At 39.5% G+C, this 23,051-nt stretch overlaps 2 protein-coding genes across 2 annotated transcripts in view; both read left to right on the top strand.

Annotated features, from left to right (window-relative positions):
• si:ch211-106h11.1 (volume-regulated anion channel subunit LRRC8D) overlaps positions 1-3,813 on the top strand; it is a 49,439-nt gene extending 45,626 nt beyond the window's left edge. The window contains exon 9 of the mRNA XM_067455957.1: positions 394-3,813. Coding sequence (XP_067312058.1) covers positions 394-1,501 — 1,108 coding nt within the window. The 3' untranslated portion in view covers positions 1,502-3,813. The remainder of the gene's footprint in view (positions 1-393) is intronic.
• A 2,668-nt stretch (positions 3,814-6,481) lies between these two features.
• Positions 6,482-22,743, top strand: ddx39ab (DEAD (Asp-Glu-Ala-Asp) box polypeptide 39Ab). Its single transcript, XM_067455989.1, has 10 exons — positions 6,482-6,637; positions 10,148-10,368; positions 11,657-11,784; positions 14,874-15,150; positions 15,236-15,354; positions 17,707-17,838; positions 18,103-18,212; positions 21,774-21,918; positions 21,998-22,145; positions 22,532-22,743. The coding sequence occupies exons 2-10, from the start codon at positions 10,161-10,163 to the stop codon at positions 22,546-22,548; spliced, it is 1,284 nt and encodes a 427-aa protein (XP_067312090.1). The 5' UTR covers positions 6,482-6,637; positions 10,148-10,160; the 3' UTR covers positions 22,549-22,743.
• The last annotated feature ends 308 nt before the right edge of the window (positions 22,744-23,051 follow it).

Here is a 23,051-nt window from a genome sequence, read left to right as displayed (position 1 = left end):
ATGGACATAGATAGATAGATAGATAGATAGATAGATAGATAGATAGATAGATAGATAGATAGATAGATAGATAGATAGATAGATAGATAGATAGATAGATAGATAGATAGATAGAAATAGTCAGATGATGGATGGGTGGATGGATGGACATAGATAGATAGATAGATAGATAGATAGATAGATAGATAGATAGATAGATAGATAGATAGATAGATAGATAGATAGATAGATAGATAGATAGATAGATAGATAGATAGATAGATAGATAGATAGATAGATAGATAGATAGATGGATGGACAGTGTGCCATGATCACTGACATCTCTAACTATTTTAGCCTTGTGGTGAGGATAAGAAAGTGTGAGATGAGCTAATTAGGCCAGTTTCTCCTCAGGGAGCTACACCTCTACCACTGCACTGCATCGGTGGAGCCGGGGGCGCTGCAGCACCTGCAGGAGCATCTGGAGACTCTGCACCTCACCTTCACCCAGCCCACTGAGGTCCCGTCCTGGGTCTACTCGCTCCGCGGCCTGCAGGAGTTGCACCTGAGCGGGAGGCTGAGCAGCGAGGGCGGGATGGGGCGTGGCTGGGCCCTCTGCAGCCTCCGCCAGCTGCGGCATCTGCGCCTCCTGGTGCTGCGTGGGGCGCTCCAGAAAGTCCCGGGGGAGCTGAGCGAGATAGCGGGGAGTCTGCTAAAGCTGGAGGTGTACAATGAAGGCACCCGGTTGCTGGTTCTCACGGGACTGAGGCGCTTAACCGGATTGGCTGAGGTGCAGCTGCAAGGATGCCAGTTGGAGAGATTGCCATCGGCGCTGCTGGCGCTTACAGGCCTGCGCAGTTTGGACTTGCAACACAACAGTCTGCGCACTCTTGAGGAGCTTTTGGGGTTGCAGCATCTGCGCCGCCTGTCCTGTCTGCGCCTCGCCTATAATCAAGTGTTGGCTCTTCCGGCCAGTGTAGGAGTGCTTCGTTCACTGGAGATCCTAGATTTGGCTCACAACCAGCTGCAAAACTTACCCTCGTCCCTCTTTACGCTTCGCAGACTTCGCCGCCTTCTCCTAGCCGGAAACCTTCTGGAGGATTTGCCATCGGAGGTCGGTGCCCTGACGCTCCTTAGCGAACTGGACCTGAGCGCAAACAGACTCGAACGCCTTCCCAAAGAGCTTTTCGGGAGCTGCGTGGAGCTTCGCAGCTTGAATGTGTCGAATAACTCTCTGGGCTCGCTCCCGGCGGGTCTGTGTGGCCTGACTCAGCTGTCCCGTCTGGACCTGCGGGGGAACAGTCTGGAGGAGCTGCCCCTGGAGCTGGGGTGCTGTTTTGGGCTCCGTGGGGGCGGATTGCTGGCGGAAAACTGGCTGATGCACACCCTGCCTCGACAGGTCCGGGACGTCCTGCAGCAGGCCGGCTCTTCTGAACCTCCCTCGCGACCCAGTTCGGACTGCTTTCCGGCCTTTTCCACCGCACAGTGGAGCTTCCACTCCGCACTGGAGTCTCGGATATAACACATCAGCTTCAGAGGGAGCTTACAGACTTATTTCATTAACAATATTTAAAGGAGTAGTTCGCTTTAAAATTAAATTAAGTCATGTTACCATTATTTAAATAGTGCTTTTACAATGCTGACTGTTTTAAAGCAGCTTCACAGTGTTAAACAGAAAGATAATGCAACACAATTTGATTTGGCTGTACGGTCACTCTGGAGAAAACGGTGATGTTATCCAGCTAATTTAAATTATCATACAGTGTCAATGTGGGCAGATCGGTACACTCTAAAAATTGCTGGGTTAGTCCATATTTGACCCAACATTGGGTTGTTTTTTACCCTGAAATTTTTTGTTTGTAATGTGAAATTTTAGTGTCCCCAACTGAGCAAGCCAAAAGCCAAAGGTGAAAGTGGCAAGAAACCAACACTCCTTTAGGGCCAAAATGGAGAAAAAAAATAAACCTTGGGAGAAACCAGACTCAGTCGGGGTGCCAGTTCTCCTCTGGCCTATTAACACACCGTGTATGATTATTATTCTGGCAACCTTACAGGTCTTAAGTCATATTAGATCGAAGGATTGGAGTCGTCACGCCGGAGACGGGTTTATTTAAGATGTTGTGTCGATGCGGCATTTACAAGGGAGTCTAATTGACCCGCTCTCTGCAGACACTCCAGAATGCGTTGGTCATGTCCAGGCAGGTCCACCATCCAATCCGGACACGGCCCGGATCCGGGATAAACCTCGAGATAAACAGAGAGACTAACATTAGCGTAGATGCCACTCTTTTTATGATGTAACGAGTACATCAGGTGTTATGGGAAGTGTTCCCGGTTCCGGCTGACCTAGTTAATGCAGCCTAACAATCAGTCGATTGATTTGAATAATGAAAGTTAAAAATGTTCTATGTGTATGCCATAGTAAAGAGGTGTTTTTAGTCTAGATTTAAACTGACAGAGTGTGTCTGCTTCCCGAACAATGCTAGGAAGACTATTCCACAGTTTAGGTGCTAAATAGGAAAAGGATCGACCGCCTGCAGTTGATTTAGATATTCTAGGTATTATCAACTGGCCAGAGTTTAGAGACCGCAATAGACGTGATGGAGTATAATGTGTTAAGAGCTCACTCAAGTACCGGGGAGCTAAACTATTTAGTGCTTTGTAAGTAATAAGCAAGATTTTAAAATGCATGCGATGTTTAATAGGGAGCCAGTGCAGTGTTGACAGAACTGGACTAATATAACCATACTTCCTGGTTCTAGTAAGAACTCTAGCTGCTGCGTTTTGGACCAGCTGGAGTTTGTTTATTAAGCGAGCAGGGCAACCACCCAGTAGAGCATTACAATAATCTAGCCTTGAGCTCATGAACGCATGTACTAACTGTTCAGCATTTTGCATTGAAAGCATGTGCCGTAATTACCCCATTAATTTACACACCCTCAAGCCAACCTAGGTGAATATGATATTCTTCTTTCTGATGAACACAATTATTAATAAACATCCTGATGCATCTGTTGATTTTGAAGCTTAAAAAAGCACTTCCATCTATCATAAACATACTCCACACAGCTACGGGGGGTTAATAAAGACCTTCTGAAGCGAAGTGATGGAGTTTTCTAAGATAAATATCCATATTTAATACTTTATAAAGTATAATATCTAGCTTTTGCCAAATCGCCTACCGTATTCAACTTACGGGGAAAAAAATGAACGTATAAAGTCAGGTCGTAGCCTAAGCGTTTTGAACTGCGAGATGCACCTATAGGATGGCTTGAGGGTGATTAAATCATGGGGTAATTATCCTCTTTAAAGTCAACTACTCATTTAACAACCCTCATGAAAAAGAAGGACACTTTAGCATACCTTTAAAAAGAGAACTTAAAGGTGCGGTATTGCCAACCATTCCGTGTAATACTGAATCGTCCCGTATTTAAGGCATCAATCTAAATTGAGAGTGAATTATTCCTATGAGAAAATCATTGTTTGATTTGCGAACAAGTGCTTTTTCCCATTTTTAGACTGTCACCGTTGGCATATAATGCAATAAACAGTGCTAAAGTCAACAGATTTAACTAATAGATCTGCCAATCTCTGCGTAATAAATAAATAAAATGATGCTGCCATCTTTCTAAAGCCATTTTACACTTTTGAATTACTCAGTAACTATACATCCATCACATTTAATATTGTCTATTGTTGCTTCATTTATGTTTGTCTTTCTTCAGAGACAAAATTAACTAAATCAAAACTTTGAGCTTGGAAAGTGTCTGAAATGTGGTTGCTTTTGACACAGAATGACCCAAATGTGTTTGTCTGGGAAACTTTTATACACACACTTAACTGCGGACACTGAAATAACATACACTGTGTGGTACAGAACAAATATTTTGAGTGTCCCTTATTCTGTCCCTTATTTTCCTGTGAAGAATCGCGATTGTCCCTTATTTTCTTTTCCAGAAGTTGACACCCCTAATGCAGGATTGACACATTAGTGGTTGAAATGGGAACTGCAGTCCAACTTCAAAATATTGGAGAGGTTTGTTTACCCTCCGTAGATTGGAGAGAGGACACAACAGGAGCGAGCGCGATTGACAGTGAAAACCACACTGTAGGTGATTTATTTGCGTTTTAATATGCTCTCGTTCAGATATTTTTAAAAGGGATGCTGAGGCTTTTTAGGTCGGGCTAACTAACTAACTAAATGTAATATCAAATAACACACTGCAGTTAAAATGTCCTTTACCTGTGTTTTAATGTTAATCAACAAATCAAAATGCATATTTAGCATGACAAGATCATCAAAACAAAATGGCGTCAAAGATACTTTGAACTAAAACTTTTAATTTGTCGTTATTATTACAAAGTGCACTTTTTTGTTAAAAATGTACTTGATGAATATGTACTCTTTTTAAGTGGTATTTTTTCATTAATATTATATTATCTGAAAGACCTTTTACTTTAACTGGTTGAAGTCAGTGTGAGGCCATCCCATTGCAAACCTTTCTAATCTAGACAAACTGTATCATTTTAAAACTCTGACATAGCAAAAGTATTTTATTAATTTGTGATAACTATAAGGGCACATTAGAGTCATAAGGCGAGTTCATGAAATAGGGATAGAAATCATGCATAGAAACCTTGGTTAGTTTTCATGACAAGATTTGAATAGATAACATTTATTCTAGTTTTGTGTCTAAGATTTGTTTAAATATAAAGAAATTGTGGCAGATGCTTCATTTATGATTGCATTATGTCTTCAATGCAAGCTATAATGCATGTCTGGTTGCTGTCCACATGTCCTTAATGTGTTTGTTAGAGGTTGAATTCAAATAAAATGTGACCACATTGCCCACACTTTTTCTTTCCTATCTCATCTTAGCTGTTAAATGAAGATCTGTTAGCTGTTTATAATGGGGGTATCCTTACACTATCAAGCGCTCTAAACATCTGATAACTGAAGAAAAAAAAGGTGTGTTGGATTTACATGATTTAATCACGTACATCCGTTCCACGATTCATGATTTGTACACATAACTTCAACATCCTGGAATGAAGTAATTTTTAAGTAACCCAATTGAGTAATCTCAAAATGATTTTAAAATGGCTTCCTAACGACATGGTGTGAACAGGGGGGCTTGAACCTCTGCATCTTTAATCAAATCACAAGATTTTTTGTTTTTTGTGGTCACTTGACTGATTTATAAGACTAGATTTCATTCTGTTAGCCAGCAATAGCTCATAATGAACATGTCAAATGCTATAAAATGCTCTTTAATGACATGAGGTGTCTCAGTCCACAGCCTAAGCAATCGCTCCGCTCTTCTCCACTACAGTAACCCAGTTTAATTTAAATTATTCTAATTATTCCAACATAATTATGTATTAAACACTATTAAACAATTTAAAGTCTCCCCCCTGTATCTAATTTTGCCCAAAAAACACATAAAATAACACTTAAGTTCTCTTAACTCTTTAAACACTTAACTCTTCTCGTCAAGTCCCAAGCAAAGCACGCTGGGAACTACAGTTTTAGCAAAAATCATGTTGGAGTAGTTGATTGGTTCACATTAACCCCAAATAATGTAATCTAGTAGATTGCACATTTAACAGAATTGCGTTAATCGAAAGCAAAGAAATCACGTTTAGAAGAGAAACACATTTTTGTTGCGTAGATTGTAAATAATAAGATTACGTAAATGGGACAATGTGTACTACAAGTAGTAGAAATATAACCTTCATTTACACTAGTATTTGTTGACCAAAGCACATAAAAAACAGACTAATTTAACAATATGACATGTATAGTCTGCTACACCCTCATACTCAAACAGATGTGGTCAAAACATAATCACACCAGAACTAAAACGTGCCATTTTCTTGTTCACTTACCATGATTTTTATTCTTATTATTTACGTCTATTATGGTAATACTACCCGCCATAGCATTTTAAGGGCAATCTTTAGCCTTGATTTGAATTGGTTACTTATATGGAAGCCACATAAGAAAAAGCATGCTTTAGTAAATCTTAATATATGAAATACTAAGTCATAATTAAAAGATTAAAGGTAAAAAATGATGTCATGCTAAGTCATATAACCGGTAGAAATGTCATAGGTCTATAAGTATTACATTATTGTTAGCTACATATTACATCAATGGGTGATTTTTGTGACTTTTAGGCATAATTTCGACGTTTGTCACAAGTTTTTAAATCATAATTGCGATTCATTATGTCAAAATCTCGTCTTTTTAAATCACAATAATTATTATTATTTTTATCATAGAAATCGCTTTCTATAATATTTCGGCGGATTATATATAATTTAAGGCAGTTATATTCCTTCCTAAACTAGTAAAAAATGTAATCAATCGTCTCAGTCACCTTCACGCACTTCAGAAAGCTACAAAAATCCCGCCTACCTCAAAATGCGCCCAACGCGAGCACGGCTTCAACGCCCCCAAAGCGCACGTCCCACCATCCAATCACGACACGGCTACATTGAATGCGTGTGTGATTGACGTGTTCGAGAGCCAACGAGCGCACGCGTTCTTCAGGAGGCAGGATTTCCGGGCGGTAGTATAAACTGAGGCCTGGCGCGTGCGGTTTGAGACAGCAGTGCTTCTTCATACGTATTCCTCTCGCACCACCACATACAGGTAATTAAAATGTATTTCTCAATTAAACAAAGCACGTTTTCTCCCCTCCTCTTAGTTTTATTTATTATGCGTATAGAGCACGTTTAACAGGAAAGTCAATCGTGAGATCGAATCGTTGTCATTAGCGCGTTAGCTGCGCGTGCTAACAACAGCGCGCGCGTGTTTATTTTCCGTTGTTCGAATATCTTCGTTTTTATTTTCGGCGTCGTTGCTGGTTACTCACAGTAAACACCAGTCCGTGTGTGAGTTTTAATTTATATTTAATGCATTTCTTTAGTATTGGCCAGTAAACGTTGCTCTATTGTCCGCCGCGCGTTTGCGACGAAACGTCGTACAATTTGAATTTCTCTGTTGCTGAGCAACACAATAACTGTTTTTCATTGAATATCAACACATCATTTTGTTTTAAACGTTCATCACATTAACGTTTATGGTCGAGTGACATTTGGCTGATTGTAAATTGGGCCCAATAAACCCGCTCCAGATTCGCTGAACGAGTAAGTTTAACAATAGATAAATCGTGATGTCGCGCTTTTCTGGGGTATGTATCGTCTTTTTGTACTTGCTTGATGAGTAAATGGTTTCATTAACATAATATGGGTTACGCTTTATTTTAATGTGACGTAGTTACGTATAACGTACGCATTGAGTAATATTGACTTTACGTACTTACTATATAGTAACTTTTATTTAAGACGCATAGGTCCATAAAGACAACACAATACAAATAATAATACGAAAGTTACACCACAGGGTATAATTACTTGTAAGTATAATTTATTATTAGTATAGTAAGTTAGTAGTGTGTAAATAACGTTACGTCACAAAAAAAAGTGTTGCCAAAATATGCTTTCACGGGCATTTGATCTCGTTAAAGTTATGAAAACATTATTGTACTTATTTTCTTAACGTTTAAAAGTCCACTTGTGAATGTTTGTGAGACCTTAAAGTGCATTAATAGTGATCAGGCTGGTTTCTGGGTTTGGTTTCGTGGTTTCTGTCCTATCGGACCCTTGGTAACTTGGTTACATGTGTGCTTTTTATTTCCATGACTTTGGCCCTGTTTACACCTGGTATTAAGATGTGATTGGATTTCAAGTGGACAGGTGTAAATGTCCACTTTCGGCCTCTTCCAGAGGTAGTCAAACGTATTCGTCCGGATTGCTTTCATAGTGTAAACGCTCATGTGGTCCAATGTTCGAACAACCACAAAAGGTTGTCTACTGACCTAATGAGTGAACATTATGGGTCGCACACTAGCTAGACGGGATTTAAACTTTGCTGTTAAAAAGAGGACAAACATCCCAATCGCAATGTTCTCTCTAATAATGTCTGAATTATAACACACTTGTGTGGTTCGTCTGGTAGACCCTTCCCTTGACAAAATCAGGACAGAAGTGGTTGAAAGTGGACAAAAGAGACGGATGTAAACACCAGGGCCTAGTTTTTCAAAATTGAATCTGGATCATATTGATCCGGATTTAGAAATGCCATGGTTTGCGTATCCAGGATCACCCGTTCACACCGCCAGCGATTTTGTCACTGCATGTCGCCAGCGCCAGAGATTTGTGTCGCTAGTGGGCGTTCCCACTACGGGTTGCATATAAACGTCATTAAATAGTACCGTTTTTGTTACTAGTGTTTTGCAGAACAGAGCAAGTTATTAGAATACATACACACTGTACTGTAATACGTAGACCATATTGCATGCAGTTTAGTCAACTTACTTTATACCCCCACAATCCCAGACACGTTTTTCCATGCACCATTTTTTTTAAGTGTCTCTGTATGTAGGCTACACAGAGACATATTATAAAGAACAGGGGACTTGCTAAAAGCTAAAATCAGCAACTCCTCCGCACACCGCAGTAGCAGTAAAGCAGACGGATCGCGTGCACTCCACTGACTTCACTCCTATTGGTTGTCGCTCGCAAAAAATCGCTTCTCGTTTGCATAGTTTACATTTCTGAACTTTTGTCGCGTGTCTCACGTCGCTTGACACGCCCACATTCTGTCGCCAACGGTCACTGTCGCTCGTGTCGCCGGAAGTCGCTAGCGCTCCATTGAAATGAATGGGATCTTGTCGCTGGCGGTGTGAACGGGGCTTTACTTTTATGCCTGTTTAAGGGAACATACGATTTGATCAGTGTGAACCAAATACCAATTCAGGATTACCAAATCCTGTTTACAAAAATTGCAACTGAATCCACCCTTCTGATGGGATCAGGATAATCCTCTTTTTTTGATCAAATAGATCCCAAACCGAGTTCAAAGTTTTGAAAACCCCTAAGGGCAGGTTTGATCCAGATCAAATGTAAGATCGGATTACATGCTCTGGGGCCGTTTGCATAAACTTAGCCACTATGTTAAGACGTGTCTTAACCACTAATTTGTCCAACTAGCAATTAGTCAAAATGTAATCAGTCTTACTTTTCTAATTCAAATTGAACCGATGTACCATATTACGCAACTGATATTAAAAAGTTAGGACCAGTCTTAAAGAAAAAAATTAGATGACTTACTTTTAAGATTAGTGTAAGTGGTTTATGCAACCAGCCCCTGATCTTAGTTCGGGATCCCTCTTTTGCTTTTAAAAACCCATTCCCCAAGATTTAATCCCACTGGGTTACTTTTGCAAAACTGGGCCCAGGTGTTTCCTTCACCAATCTACTTCGCCGCATTCACACTGCAGGTCTTGATGCACAATTCGGTGACTATAGCCGATATTTTTTTTGACGATCCGCTTGCATCCTTTAAAAGCGACCCGTATCCGATATTTGCATTTACACTGCATACTGGCGAAACAGCTCAAGACGATCTTAACCGGAAAAGGAAGTACAACGGCGCGATATGCAATGGACCCAGACGGCATGATTATTCAATGTTTCGCTGTCTGCCCTTTTCCAGACGTCTTGAAAGGTCAGCAAAACATTTCTCTCGTAAGGCGGAGAAAAAGAGGAGAGCCCTTGACAGGGTTGCCAGGTTTTCACAATAAAACCTGCCCGATTTCAACTCAAAACTGTTAAAATTATCCCAATTCTGCAGAAAAACCGTGGGCTTGGCAACACTGGCCCTTGATGGCAGTTCGTGTCCGCCTGAGTTGACGTCATTCGCCTCAGTCCTTTTTTTCTAAATGATGTACGAGTCTCGTTTACTGGGGAATATCCGATTTAACTGCTTATGGGAGACGCTAATGCACGTATCCGATTCAAATCTGATTTATTACCACATATGAGTGAGGCCTGAATCCGATCTGAGGATATCGGTATCCATGTGTTTTTTTTTTTTTTGTTTTTTTTCTGCCTACACGTTCACACGTCATATCCGATCTGTGCCACATGAGAGGGAAAAAATCAGAATTGGGTCACTTGAACCATGCAGTGCCTTTATCGGATTGACCAAACCAGGTGCAAACCGGGGTTTAGTAGTGACTCTCAATGGTGTCGCTCATTTTGGAGTATGAAGGTGTGAACCAATTGTGCTGATTTATAACCGGGTCTTTCTCTCTAGTTTTGTCTCCAGAATGGCTGAGAATGATGTTGAAAACGAGCTTTTGGATTACGAAGAGGACGAGGAGCCTCAAGGAGCCCCGGAGAGCGCCGCCCCGGTGGGCAAGAAGGAGGTGAAGGGCTCATACGTCTCCATCCACAGCTCGGGCTTCAGGGACTTCCTGCTCAAGCCGGAGCTGCTGAGGGCCATCGTGGACTGCGGCTTCGAGCATCCGTCTGAAGGTGAGGCGCTGGTCCTGTTGGCCTGAGCATATGCTGACCCGGGCCGGAGGGTCAAGGCCCTTTGCACACAGAGTCCGAAATTTTCGCACGTCAAAATTAATTCGACCTCACGTTATGTCAATCACGCTTGCAAACTACCTCTGAAACTTTCGTCCGTCAAAAATAATTCAGGATGGGTTCGATTTTCTGCATTTTCACATCCGCAAAAACTCATTTTGAGAAGTTTTGACAACTCAGAGCCACCATGCGTATTATTGTATCAAAAATGCTGCAAATAATATTATATCACAGCTATAATTACAGCACACCAAGTCCTTGTAAACCGCGTGCGTATTCATAGCTAGACATACTTCCAGTCTTTGTTCAGGAGCAATTGATTTTCGGTAATTGGTGGTCTTCTTTTTAAAAGGTGGCTCCAGTATCGCTAGCAAAGCATCAAACTGAGCCACTGGGTGCGTTTACGCGCTCGTTCTTAAGCCGATTATGCCTAATAAGCCGTCATTGAACATGGTCATGTAAACGCGGTAACCCGTTTTCTTTTATCGGAGTAAGGTCATAAACGGAGTAAGCATAAACCGGTCGGGACAGGTCGTTTTTTTGCCTCTTACCCCGATTTCGCGCTGCATGTAAACGCGTTAACCTGCTTATTGAAGTGTGCATATGTGAAAGGTGTCAAAAACGCACACTTAGAGCAGATTTAAACACAGAGCGAGCGAGCGTTTTGCATGAAATAAGGACATATATCACAAACGCAGACTCTTTTAAGACCCAGAGCACTGTAAAGATGTGTTCTCATCTCATGCAGCAGATGTAGAAGAGGTTCAGTCTAAACGCTGCATAACCGCATGAGGGATAATATGAGCCGTAAATCTCCAGCTGACACGCTTTATTTAACAAAAAGATTATTTCAATAAGCTGATTTGAGTTATCAGCTTACTGGTGAGCATGTAAACGCGCCCACTGTCACTAAAGCAAACTTTAGATCGGTCTGGATAATCCCACAGCTCATTGATAAAAAGGTGGAAATCTCCTTCCTCTCTACGTGATAAAAGTGGATGAACACAATATTTTTCTCTTTCTTTTTAAGAAGAGAGAGGACAAATCATTCTCACTACTTGAAGACGTCATTTTGCGTTTTCCGTAACGCAGTCATTAATACGCATCGGACTCATTGTGCAAAGGTCTCTGTGCGTGATGAATTTTTCGGCTCACGAATACTAAAAAAAAGGAATACGAAAATTTTGGACTCTGTGTGCAAACGCCTTAAATGTGACGGTTGTGTTTTTAGTGCAGCACGAGTGCATCCCGCAGGCCATCCTCGGCATGGATATCCTGTGCCAGGCCAAGTCCGGGATGGGAAAGACGGCGGTGTTCGTGCTCGCTACCCTACAGCAGATCGAGCCGGTGGAAGGACAGGTCAGTGTGGGACTTCTGTTTAGGGATGAAACCATTAGGGCTGAGGGGTTCGAGTTTGAAATCACCATCTCAGGGTTTCCCAAACTGGTAGTAGAGCCGAATTAAAGCTAATCATTTAATTGTAATGTAAAACTATATCAAATTTAGTTGACTACAGATAGCAGTCTTCATTTTACCTGTAGGTTTAAGTAAAATGCTTACAAAAATTAAATTGTCTGCATGTCACTTGACGATTAACCAATATTAGAGAACAGTATGCATGTAAATTATTGCAATATTAATGTAAACTTGAAATAAATGGACCCAATTAGGATTAATGTTCTTTTTGTTTACGTGTCATGTGCGTTATTATTGAAATATTAAAATCAATGTAATTTCACATCATGATTCAATTGTCATTTTAAAGTTAAAAAAAAAATATATTTTTTAAATTAGTGACCCTCAACTTTAAGTGATATTTTTAAAAGTAGTTAACCTGCATCTCATGGCCATGAGTGCTATTGAAATATCAATGTTTGGAATTAAACTATTAAATAAAACTTAAAGGGTTAGTTCAGCCAAAAATGAAATTTGTCATTAATGACCCTAATGTCATTCCACACCCGTAAGACCTCCGTTCATCTTCACACACAGTTTAAGATACTTTATCTTTAGTCCAAGAGCGTATGCAAGTGTATGCACACTATACTGTCCATGTCCAGAAAGGGAATAAAAACATCATCACAGTAGTCCATATGAGACATCAGTGGGTTAATTAGAGTCTCTTGAAGCATCAGAAATACATTTGGGTCCAAAAATAACAAAAACTACGACTTTATTCAGCATTGTCTTCTCTTCTGGGATTGTGTTCAAGCCTCAAAGATTAAAGCGGTGATGAATCAGCGAATTGATTCATGATTCGGATCGCCAATGTCAAACTGCTGAAATCACGAGACACTGGCGATCCGAATCATTGATTGATTCACTGATTCATGAACATTCAAATCTTTATTTGAGGCTAATAAATAAATTCAATGAGGTTATCTACCAAAATCCTTAAAAGTAAATGCATAAGCATTTAAGGGCTACATGCTGTTTAAAAGTATATATTTTTTATAAAAAAGATCAAGTGAAAAATAAGCTCGGCATTATTATCAGTAGTAGCCTATTATTACAGAGGCGTAGCTAAATCTACTGCACAACAGAAGCCGAATGTATTTCTGTCCATTTCTTACAACTAAACTGAACTTTTATTTTGACCGGTTGCTGTGAAGAAGCTTAGTGTCTGTCTTCATGATGTCATTTTTTCTTAAATTCATATCCTCCTCATAAGGTGACCAAGCAGAGGCCTAAGTGTGTGTGTGCGAGCTGCAAATGAAACAGCGCATCTTTCAGAGACGCAGAACATGCAGGAGTAATATTGAAAGAGTATTTTGCACTTTAAAGGAACACTCCACTTTTTTGGAAAATAGGCTTATTTTCCAATTCCCTTAGAGTTAGAGTTGTTTTACCATTATTTAATCCATTCAGCCAATCTCTTTATCTGGCAGTAGCACTTTTAGCATAGCTTAGCATACATCATTGAATCGGATTAGACCATTAGCATCACTCTCAAAAAGCGATATCGGTATTAAAAAAATTACAAATTTTAATTTTCTGTTGGTCTTAGTACAAGATGTTACTAAAGAAGAGTCCAGTTTTAAATAGGAAAAATATTGAAAGTATGAGGTCCTTTTTGAGAGTGATGCTAACGGTCTAATCCGATTCAATGGTGTATGCTAAGCTATGCTAAAAGTACTACCGCCAGATACAGAGGTCGGCTGAATGGATTCAAAAACGGTAAAACTCAACTCTTTAACTCTAAGGGACTTGGAAAATAAGCCTATTTTCCAAAAAAGTGCAGTGTTCCTTTAATATTCACAGTCGCTAGTATATATCCGTCTGGATCCCTGCACTTAGATAAACACGGAAGCGACTGAACAGCTGCTTTTTTTATTTTTTTATACAAATAGTGTGTGTGTGTGTGTGTGTGTGTGTGTGTGTGTGTGTGTGTATAACATTGTTTATATATTAACATGATTATATGCTAAATAAGAAATGACTATTACAATAGCCCATTTTAAATTTGTAATAATGAAAATTATTACAAATAATTATATCAATTATGTGTCAGAATAAATATATCAATATGATTAATAATAATTATACTTTACAGATCTTTTTATAAAAACTGCTGCGTTACCCGTTAATATGCTGACAGCCTATGACAACAAATCATTAGAAAGGTCAAAGGAGTAATTGTGTAAATCATTTTATAAAAAACGGTTGTTTATTAATTTTACATGATTCAATCGTCCTTTTAAAATAAACCCCTTACTAAAAACACTGTTTTAATATTCACGTGACATGCAACTGCACAGAACCAAGTGTTAAATTATTGAAATATTAAATAAATCTTTTGTTTTAGAAGCATTTGGCAACGTTTCATAACCTTTCAATCCAAGCTTTGAACTAAAACGTTTATTCATGCTGGTCTTGGAAACCCATATTGAACCTGTACATTTATAACAAATGGCGAATGGAACGAATGTGTAAATAACACATGATATGAGGGGAATCCAGTTTTAAATCAAGGAGTTATTAGTTATTATTTTGAAAATAGATATGACCAGGTTGTGTATACGAGATGCCGAATTGGACATTCAAGACTCACTCATTCATATTTACTGAAGGGGGAAGAGTAACCGGTTTGTGTAAGAATTTCACAAGCGTAAAACATTTTAATAGTATGTCCTTTTTTAAATATTAGACACCGCTTTTATTCAGGTTTCTCCTGGAGTAATTTTAGACTTTTTTTTTTGTCAAATATTTAATTGAAAGATTGATTATGACTGTTGTTATTGATACCAGATTTTGTATAGTGATTGTTTTTAAGATAAAATTGTTAAATTATTGTAAACTGTATTGAATTGATAGCTGATTGCCATGAGTATAGCCATTGCTGCTGATATGGCATTAAATCATAAATAAATACACACGCAGGTCTTTTACAGGTGTGTAATATTCAAAACTGCAGATTGTGAAAGGTTAATCTAACTGTTGTGATCCAGGTGTCGGTGCTGGTCATGTGTCACACGCGTGAGCTGGCCTTTCAGATCAGCAAGGAGTACGAGCGCTTCTCCAAATACATGCCCACAGTCAAGGTGGCCGTGTTCTTCGGCGGCATGTCCATCAAGAAGGACGAGGACGTCCTGAAGAAGAGCTGCCCTCACATCGTGGTGGGGACGCCGGGCCGAATCCTGGCGCTGGTGCGCAACAAAACCCTCAACCTGAAGAACGTCAAGCACTTCGTTCTGGACGAGTGTGACAAGATGCTGGAGCAGCTGGGTGAGCGTCTGCATGAAGCCCGTGCGCGGTCAGTTTATGGCGAGCCGACCCGGAGGTGATTCAAATGACTGTGTGTCTCTTTCAGATATGAGGCGTGACGTTCAGGACATCTTCAGACTGACGCCTCACGAGAAGCAGTGCATGATGTTCAGCGCCACCCTCAGCAAAGAGATCCGCCCCGTCTGCCGCAAGTTCATGCAGGACGTGAGTGCCATCGTTAACGAGATTAGGCTGTTTTTGTGAACTTCCTTGAAATGGTTAAATGTGTTTTGTGTGTAGTTTGTTATACTAGAGCTTAATCTTACTTTAGCTAGTTTAAGGCAACATTTCTAATTTTCTAAGTATTATCAGGACTCAAGACTAAATTTGCGACCTTTTTTCCTGTTTGTGCGACTGAATTTGGTTAAAGGTCGCACTGGTGTCTAAATGGTCCGACTGATTAGAGCTGCCATTTGTTACAGATGAGAAACATCGAATGGCAAATTTACAGGCATATCTTTCTCCAAGGCAAAGACTGTTTGTGTTGACTTGAACTAATCTTTCTTTATATTGCCTGTATACAAACTACAATACTAAACATGGCCATGAGATAGATATATATATATAATATGACCAGATAATGGGCTGAACGAGAGAAACTTTCAAGCTTTGACATCTTTAAATCTGCATATATGTCAAAGCTGACTGAACGCTGTTGAGAATATCGCTTCAGAATAAATTTACCATAGAAAGGTATATTTGGTGAAAGGCAGCTCTTTCTTTCCCATGTAATAATAATAATATTAATTCATTACATTTATATACATGTAGACAACAGGTTAAGTAAAAATACAACGATTAGTGCATATAGAACTTATATTAAAACTGGTTTGTAATCTAGCCTGTTGCGATAGTCGATAAATCAATTAATCGCACGATAAAAATGAGCTTGATAATATTTCTGGCCGCGACAATTGCCATTTGCATGCTTTTATTTTCCTCGTCTCTCGTTGACTGCGCGCGCCTCGTCCGTTTGGGGAGGTGTTTATACTCGACGCACAGACCGGGTGCAGCGTGATGGGACGTCATTCTCGGCCAGCAGATTCGTCTCAAACTCGTGGCTCTTTGGTTGTGGAGCCACACGAAAAGTTACAAAATTTGACGTGCACAACGGCAAGTGAAATGGGGTCTCGCGAACTCCGCGTCAACGTCATTTTTACCGCGCGCACCCTCGCGCTCGAGCGGACGCGTCGTGTATAAACGAGGCTTAAAGCTACACTGAAGATTGATAAACGCAAGTTAATTCTTCAGTTCAATCTTTGTGTGCTGAAGGCACGAGTTCCTGTAGAGAGAGCGATACACATTCTCCTTGTTTTTGCCAAATAAATGAAAAGCATGTCAATGTCTTCTCTCTCGCTGTATCAGAATATCACTTTCCTCAGAGATGGTCAAGCTCAGTTTGTGCATGTTTAGGCTATGATATAACACTTTTTTTTAATACTGTATCCTAAATTGTGGATAATTAATATATCATATGCTGAAGTACATTTCTGGATTAAAAGAAAAAAACAACAAGAACCGTACAGAACGGAAAACCGTGACCCTAAAACCGCGATGCGAACCGAACCGTGGGTTTTGTGAACCGCCGCCACTAATATGCTCCTAAAACACAATCATCCGCTGCAGTTTTCATCCATTGCATTTATTGTTTTCGGTACTTCTTTAAATGACTGAGAGTCAGACTAGAGTCCATTGCTTTTATTGTTTTTGGTTTTTTTGTTCATGTATTGTGGTTGTTTAAAATGTTTTCCTTTTTTTTTTTTTTTTTGTTACATAGTCTTTAGAAATTAAAGTTAATTGATCTTTGTAAAGGTGTACCTTCAGTATTATGCCATTATCATTATTTTAGATGAAAATAGTCTCAGAATGACAATATTATCGTTTATCGCAATAATTTCTTGGCCAATTTATCGTCCAGCAAAATTTATCGTGACAGGCCTAGTAATTTCTGAACATAGTCTGTTTATTACCTAGCCAGTTGTCAGTAATGCAGTTAAAACGGGAGAAATGTGAATAACTGATTTAAGGTGTGCCTCAAATCTTCTGCTTGTGCTCAAATGTCAGTTATGGGCTACAGTGCTCCTAGTAAAACCAGTTAGTCTGGAGCCCTGAATATAATGTAGTTATCTTAACTATGTAGACAGAATAATAAGTAAATGCTTTCTTTTTTAGTTTACACTTCCATTTCTATTATTTAATCTGACTATTTAAAATGGTTCAAGGAAGCAAAAGTACACCATTTGAGAAGAGATCTCGCACTTAAACTTTAGCTAGTTTTTCAAGGTTAGTTATTTTTGTTTATTTTATATGAACGGAGTTGCATTTGTGAGCTTTTCTTGCACGGTAAATGGTTGTACAATTTGCTTCCTTGAATATGTTTACATGGTCTTGATTGATACTAAAACTAAACCTTAACATCTAAATAGACATTTAAACTAAGGAAAACACACAGCAATGATTTATTTGTTTTGCCTTTTTTTTTCCACTAATGTGTGAAGTTTTGTGGTCTGTCTTCAGCCGATGGAGGTGTTTGTGGATGACGAGACGAAGCTGACCCTTCACGGTCTGCAGCAATACTACTGCAAACTGAAGGACAGCGAGAAGAACCGCAAGCTCTTCGACCTGCTCGACGTCCTGGAGTTCAACCAGGTGAGGGTTCGGCCCAATGCTCATTTGAGCGTTTGGCAGACGCTTCTGTCCAAAGGGGCTTACAGAAAGCATGGCGTGATCAAACTCTGCCACATTTACTTTGTGTGTGATTTCTTTGCAAGTTGTTCCTAAAGGATGTTGTATTTTTATGATGTCTAAATGTGTTGACTTTCCTTGCTTTCTGCCAGAAATGCTTGAGTTCAAATGTATCTGTGGCTTTCTGTGTTGTTTTGCATGTGTTGTAATTCTGTGCTTCTCCTGCAGGTGGTGATCTTCGTGAAGTCTGTTCAGCGTTGTGTGGCTCTTTCACAGTTACTGGTGGAGCAGAACTTCCCCGCCATCGCCATACACAGAGGAATGGCACAGGAAGAGAGGTGTGTGTATTCAATGTGGTTTTTGACACATGAAACCAGATTCCTAAACACTTGTCAGGCCAAAGCTCTTTAATCCTCAGCCCCTATAAACATTTTTTACAAATTTAATTGTTTATATATTTTCTTAATTGTATCAATTTCAATTTTAGTTTGTGGGTTAAAATATTCATACAATGTAATGAATTGTAACCCACAAAAATATAAATACGGTTTAAAATTAGCACATTAGTTAACTATTCCCCCTTCTCTTTGGTAGGTTACAGTCAGAGTTGGGTGTTACTGTAATTTGATTTTTTTTTTTTTAGTAACCGAGTAATTTAACCTGTTATAATTTCCAAAATAGTATTTAAAAGTATAGCTCCAAGCCCACTATGTTAAAACCGTTGCTGACAGAATGCAGTGTTTTATCTAGATTGTAAAAAGAGAAATCTCTCCGGTATCACGTCATCTCTCTGATCTCTGCTTTGACTGGTAAACGTCTGCGAGGCGGGAACCTCCAACAAAACCAAACTCTGCACGGAGACAGAAGAAAAGGACCTGTTCTGTTTCTGGAAATACAATCATTATGAGTTTATTTGTCCAAGGCGAGAAGATTATTGTAAGGATAGATGTCTTGAAAGATCAACAACCTGCATGATAGGGATGGCTCGATACCACAATTTTGGCTTCGGTACGGTACCACAATCTAATACCGAAGTACCGATATTAAATCGATACCACAAGGTCTGATATTAGCGCGGGTATATTGCACAAGACTGAGTACAATTATGCAAGTTTTGAGTTTATAAAGTGGGAAATTACCACAAATGTTTATTACTAAATTAATCAGCAAAGCTTATCACATCAAATCAGTCATTTGAAAACTTTCTTGTGAAAAATAATTCACAAGAAAAATCTCTCAAAATTAGCATTGTTTCTGGTTTCAAAAGACATCGCACTACACTAAAGCAATCTGCATAATCCGATTCAACATTTCACGCTCGTCTCGGGATGGAGGACGGAAATCATTTGAACACGCAAGCGATTTTATAGCATTTCGTGATAACAGTTACAGGAGATATGAGCTCATACGACACACACACACGCCTGTCACTTAGAGCTCGCACATTACACATTGTTTCCTTAAACAGTCAAATACACAGAATTATGTAAAAATGTCCGATTTGAGTGAGTATTCACATAAACACAGGTGGTTGTGTCTAACGCGCATGCAAATATAATGAGATCTAAATGTCATTGGTTGAAACGAACGCTGGAGATTGTGATATTCGATCTTATGTTAGGCTGTGTGTGTGTGCGTTGATCAATGTTAAAGAAAATAGATGTCTAAATGAGATGGTTTGAATGATCCACTGACCTGTCGATCTCTTCAGAAGTCTTAAAGTCAGGATAGTGACAGATGCTGGGCTAGGTTTGATGGTTCTTCATCAGTTTTATAAGCAAAGTAATTACAAATTTCACTTCTACTCTCTTTATTAATTCGTTTTGGGCATTCTGTGTGAGATTCAACTGCTTTATCCATTTTGTTCGTCTATGTTGTCGTCACATTTGCCGGTTGTTTCGGGTCAGTTTGGGTAGCGCACTGCCACATAGCGGTGAACTTCAGAAATGCAGCATGTACCGAAATGTGCAAAATCATATCGTACCGTTTAAAATAAAATATATACCGATATTTTTCCAGTACAGGTATACCGCGCATCCCTACGATGATCTCAGCATAAACACGGTTGTTATTAAGTGACTGCTTTGCAATTATTAAAGGTTTTATGCATGCTTTGTTTATTCATTTATTATGAGAGTTTGCGCACGTAACAACTAGTTTCGCCGATTTACTAATCTTAACGCCTTTAGCGTTCATAAACTCGGCAGTCGTGTGTGTGTGATTGGTTATAGTGCACAATGCTGTAAAATGCCTAAAATGTAGGATGCAACATGAACAGGTCTAAATTTAATGCAGCACTAAAGAGGTTGTGTTTTTTGAAGGGTTGTGAGCTACGTGACATTACTTTTGAAATGTATAATCAGGACAGTAACATGATCGCTTTTAAAAGGAGATATCAGTGTTACATTACCGGAGTAACTTGCACAACAAAATACTGTTAAATCAAATGTAAAATATATTTTGCAGTAGTGTTGTCAAAAGTACCGACCGCGATACCAAATCGGTTCTGAAATGTTAAAAATATGACGCTTTGAGCGCTGTTTAGCGGAAACGTAAACACCTCTGACTGGCCATTGTGCTCACGCGCTCATCTAATAGGTCTATGATTGGCTACTTTGATCAGCGCTTCACAAACATGTTGTAAAAATACATCAATAACACTTTTCACAGAGCGCTTACACAGATACACACAGAGCGTTTGAATGCAGGAGTCCGGTCCGCTGGTCGAAGCCTGCTTGTGCTTTCAAACGGTCCTGCTTTCAAAACACTTTTCAAACATTTGTTGTTTCAAACCGCTGCCGTGCATTGATCACTGTAGCCGATCACAGGCACATCCGATGAGCGCGTGAGCACAATGGCCAGTCAGAGGAGTTTACGATTACAGCTCAACAGCGCTCGAAGCGTCACATTTTTAACATTTCCGTATCGATTTGGTATCGCGGTCGGTACTTTTGACAACACTCATTTGCAGATTCCCTAAGATTAGTGTATACTGATTAACATCAACATTAACATGACACAGAAGGTAAGTGACATTTGTATAATATTTACTGTAACTTCTATATATTTACAAAATGAGCAAATCATGGACATTTGGATCCTCATATTTTCAGAGTCTCAGCCAACAAATAACAACAATCTCTATTATACACTGTATAATAGGTTTAATTTAAAGTAACCTGGTTGCCTTAAAATTGAGTTAATTGAAATTAAAAGTTGATGCAATGAAGGAAAGTTCTTTAATATATAGAAACTCAAAATATTATTGTATCTGAACCACATTCAAAAGCACAATTTGGCATTTTTCACTGGGTCATCACAACGTACACAATCACCCAATATGCTTAAATCTTTTAAATAAAGGTTGTTCATTTAAAAAAAATGTTCATTGTATTAACTGAAATGTTACATTTCAGTGAACTCAAAATTAAGGCAAGCAGGTAACTTGTATTTTAAAAAAATTGTATACATTTTGACAGTGTAGTTCAATGGCAAATTCTCCTTCATGGCCAGAAAGGGTTTTTTTGAAGACATAAATTAATCATTTTAAGCTTTGTGAACTCATTAAAACCCTTGTTTTAAAGTCGTTCCCGCGTGCCATTAGGACGCCTCTTTATTGGTAGACGTTAAATTGCTTGTTGCATCTCTAAATAACTGCGTGCATGCTAGGATTATAGAATTGCCATTTACCCTCCTGCTTTTTCTCTCGGGAATAATTCCTGTAATTCCTCTTACATGTGCGATCAGCCCTTCAGTGTATTTAATGCACGTGTTTTGTAATGTTCATCTCATTAAATGTTCCTTAAGGACATGCATATGGTGAAAACCCTTTTCTTTTGGGTTTGTAAAAGCGAGGGATTATTGGATGTTTTAATGCTTCTGTTTGAATCTGTTCGCAGGTTGTCCCGGTATCAGCAGTTCAAAGACTTTCAGAGGAGGATCCTAGTGGCCACGAATCTGTTCGGGCGAGGCATGGATATCGAGAGGGTCAACATCGTCTTCAACTACGACATGCCAGAGGACTCGGACACGTACCTCCACAGGGTACGAAAGCAACTGTGTGTGTGTGTATGTGTGTGAGAGCTGTGAAGAGCTGCATCTCACGGTCTCGTCTCGTTCTCAGGTGGCTCGTGCGGGCCGCTTCGGCACCAAGGGTTTGGCCGTCACGTTTGTGTCCGATGAAACGGATGCCAAAATCCTGAACGACGTGCAGGACCGGTTTGAGGTCAACGTGGCCGAGTTACCCGAGGAGATCGACATTTCCACTTACAGTGAGTCTTGGCTCTTGGGCATTTTGAGCATGAAGGAATGAGCCCTGATAATATCTGCTTCCAAATTGAATGCAACCCGAGCCGTGTGATGAATTGATAACCGTAATATTGGTGGACACTGATGTGGTCGCTAAAGCGAGGCTAGTTAATTGGATATTTTGAGGTTATTGGCATTGTTGGTTTCCCAGAATATAATGGTCATCATCAATGGATCAGATAAACTAGACCGCAAACCCAACCGCTATCCCAGATATTGCTTTATCGTACTTCCCAGTTTGATGTGGTTTCTTGCCAAATGCTTCTGAATTGTTCAAGCCCTCATAAATGCTGACTAGCTTAACAGATGCAGTATATTTGAAGTGACGTTTGCCTCTTTCTCTGTGCAGTTGAACAGTCCAGATGAAGGTCTCGGCGTTTCCAGGACCGCAGCTGTTGGATTGCGGCGGGATGACGAACCTCCGTTTTTAAAAGCCTCCTTTTTACCTCAAACCCACATTTGTTTTTACCGCTTCTCTCGGCGAGATATCTGTTTTGATTTTGTCATAAAATCATGTTTTTGTTTTGGGGTTTTAATGGAATTAAAACTTTTTATATACTACACCTTGGCTGGCTGTGTTTGTCTTCTGAGAAGTGTTCATTTTTTTGGTTTTTATTGGGTTTCCAAAAATGGGTCTAGTGTGTTTTTTTTAGTAATGCATAACTTATGCTAATTTTCACATTTCTCTGAAATATTTCATCTGGATGTTGTGAAACTTGCAGGCCAGTGTCATAACCTCCATTTATTTGAGGTTAAGATTGTTTGACTCCTGTTACTTGTATCTGGGTCATGTCAACCCAAAATAAAAACAATCGTTTTTGCAAAGAAAATGAACCTTTCTTATTTCCAAAAGTGTCCTGACAGGATGA

Source organism: Pseudorasbora parva, chromosome 2 (assembly GCF_024679245.1).
Source record: "Pseudorasbora parva isolate DD20220531a chromosome 2, ASM2467924v1, whole genome shotgun sequence".
Taxonomy (NCBI): Eukaryota; Metazoa; Chordata; class Actinopteri; order Cypriniformes; family Gobionidae; genus Pseudorasbora; species Pseudorasbora parva.
This window is presented reverse-complemented; position numbering and strand designations above follow the sequence as displayed.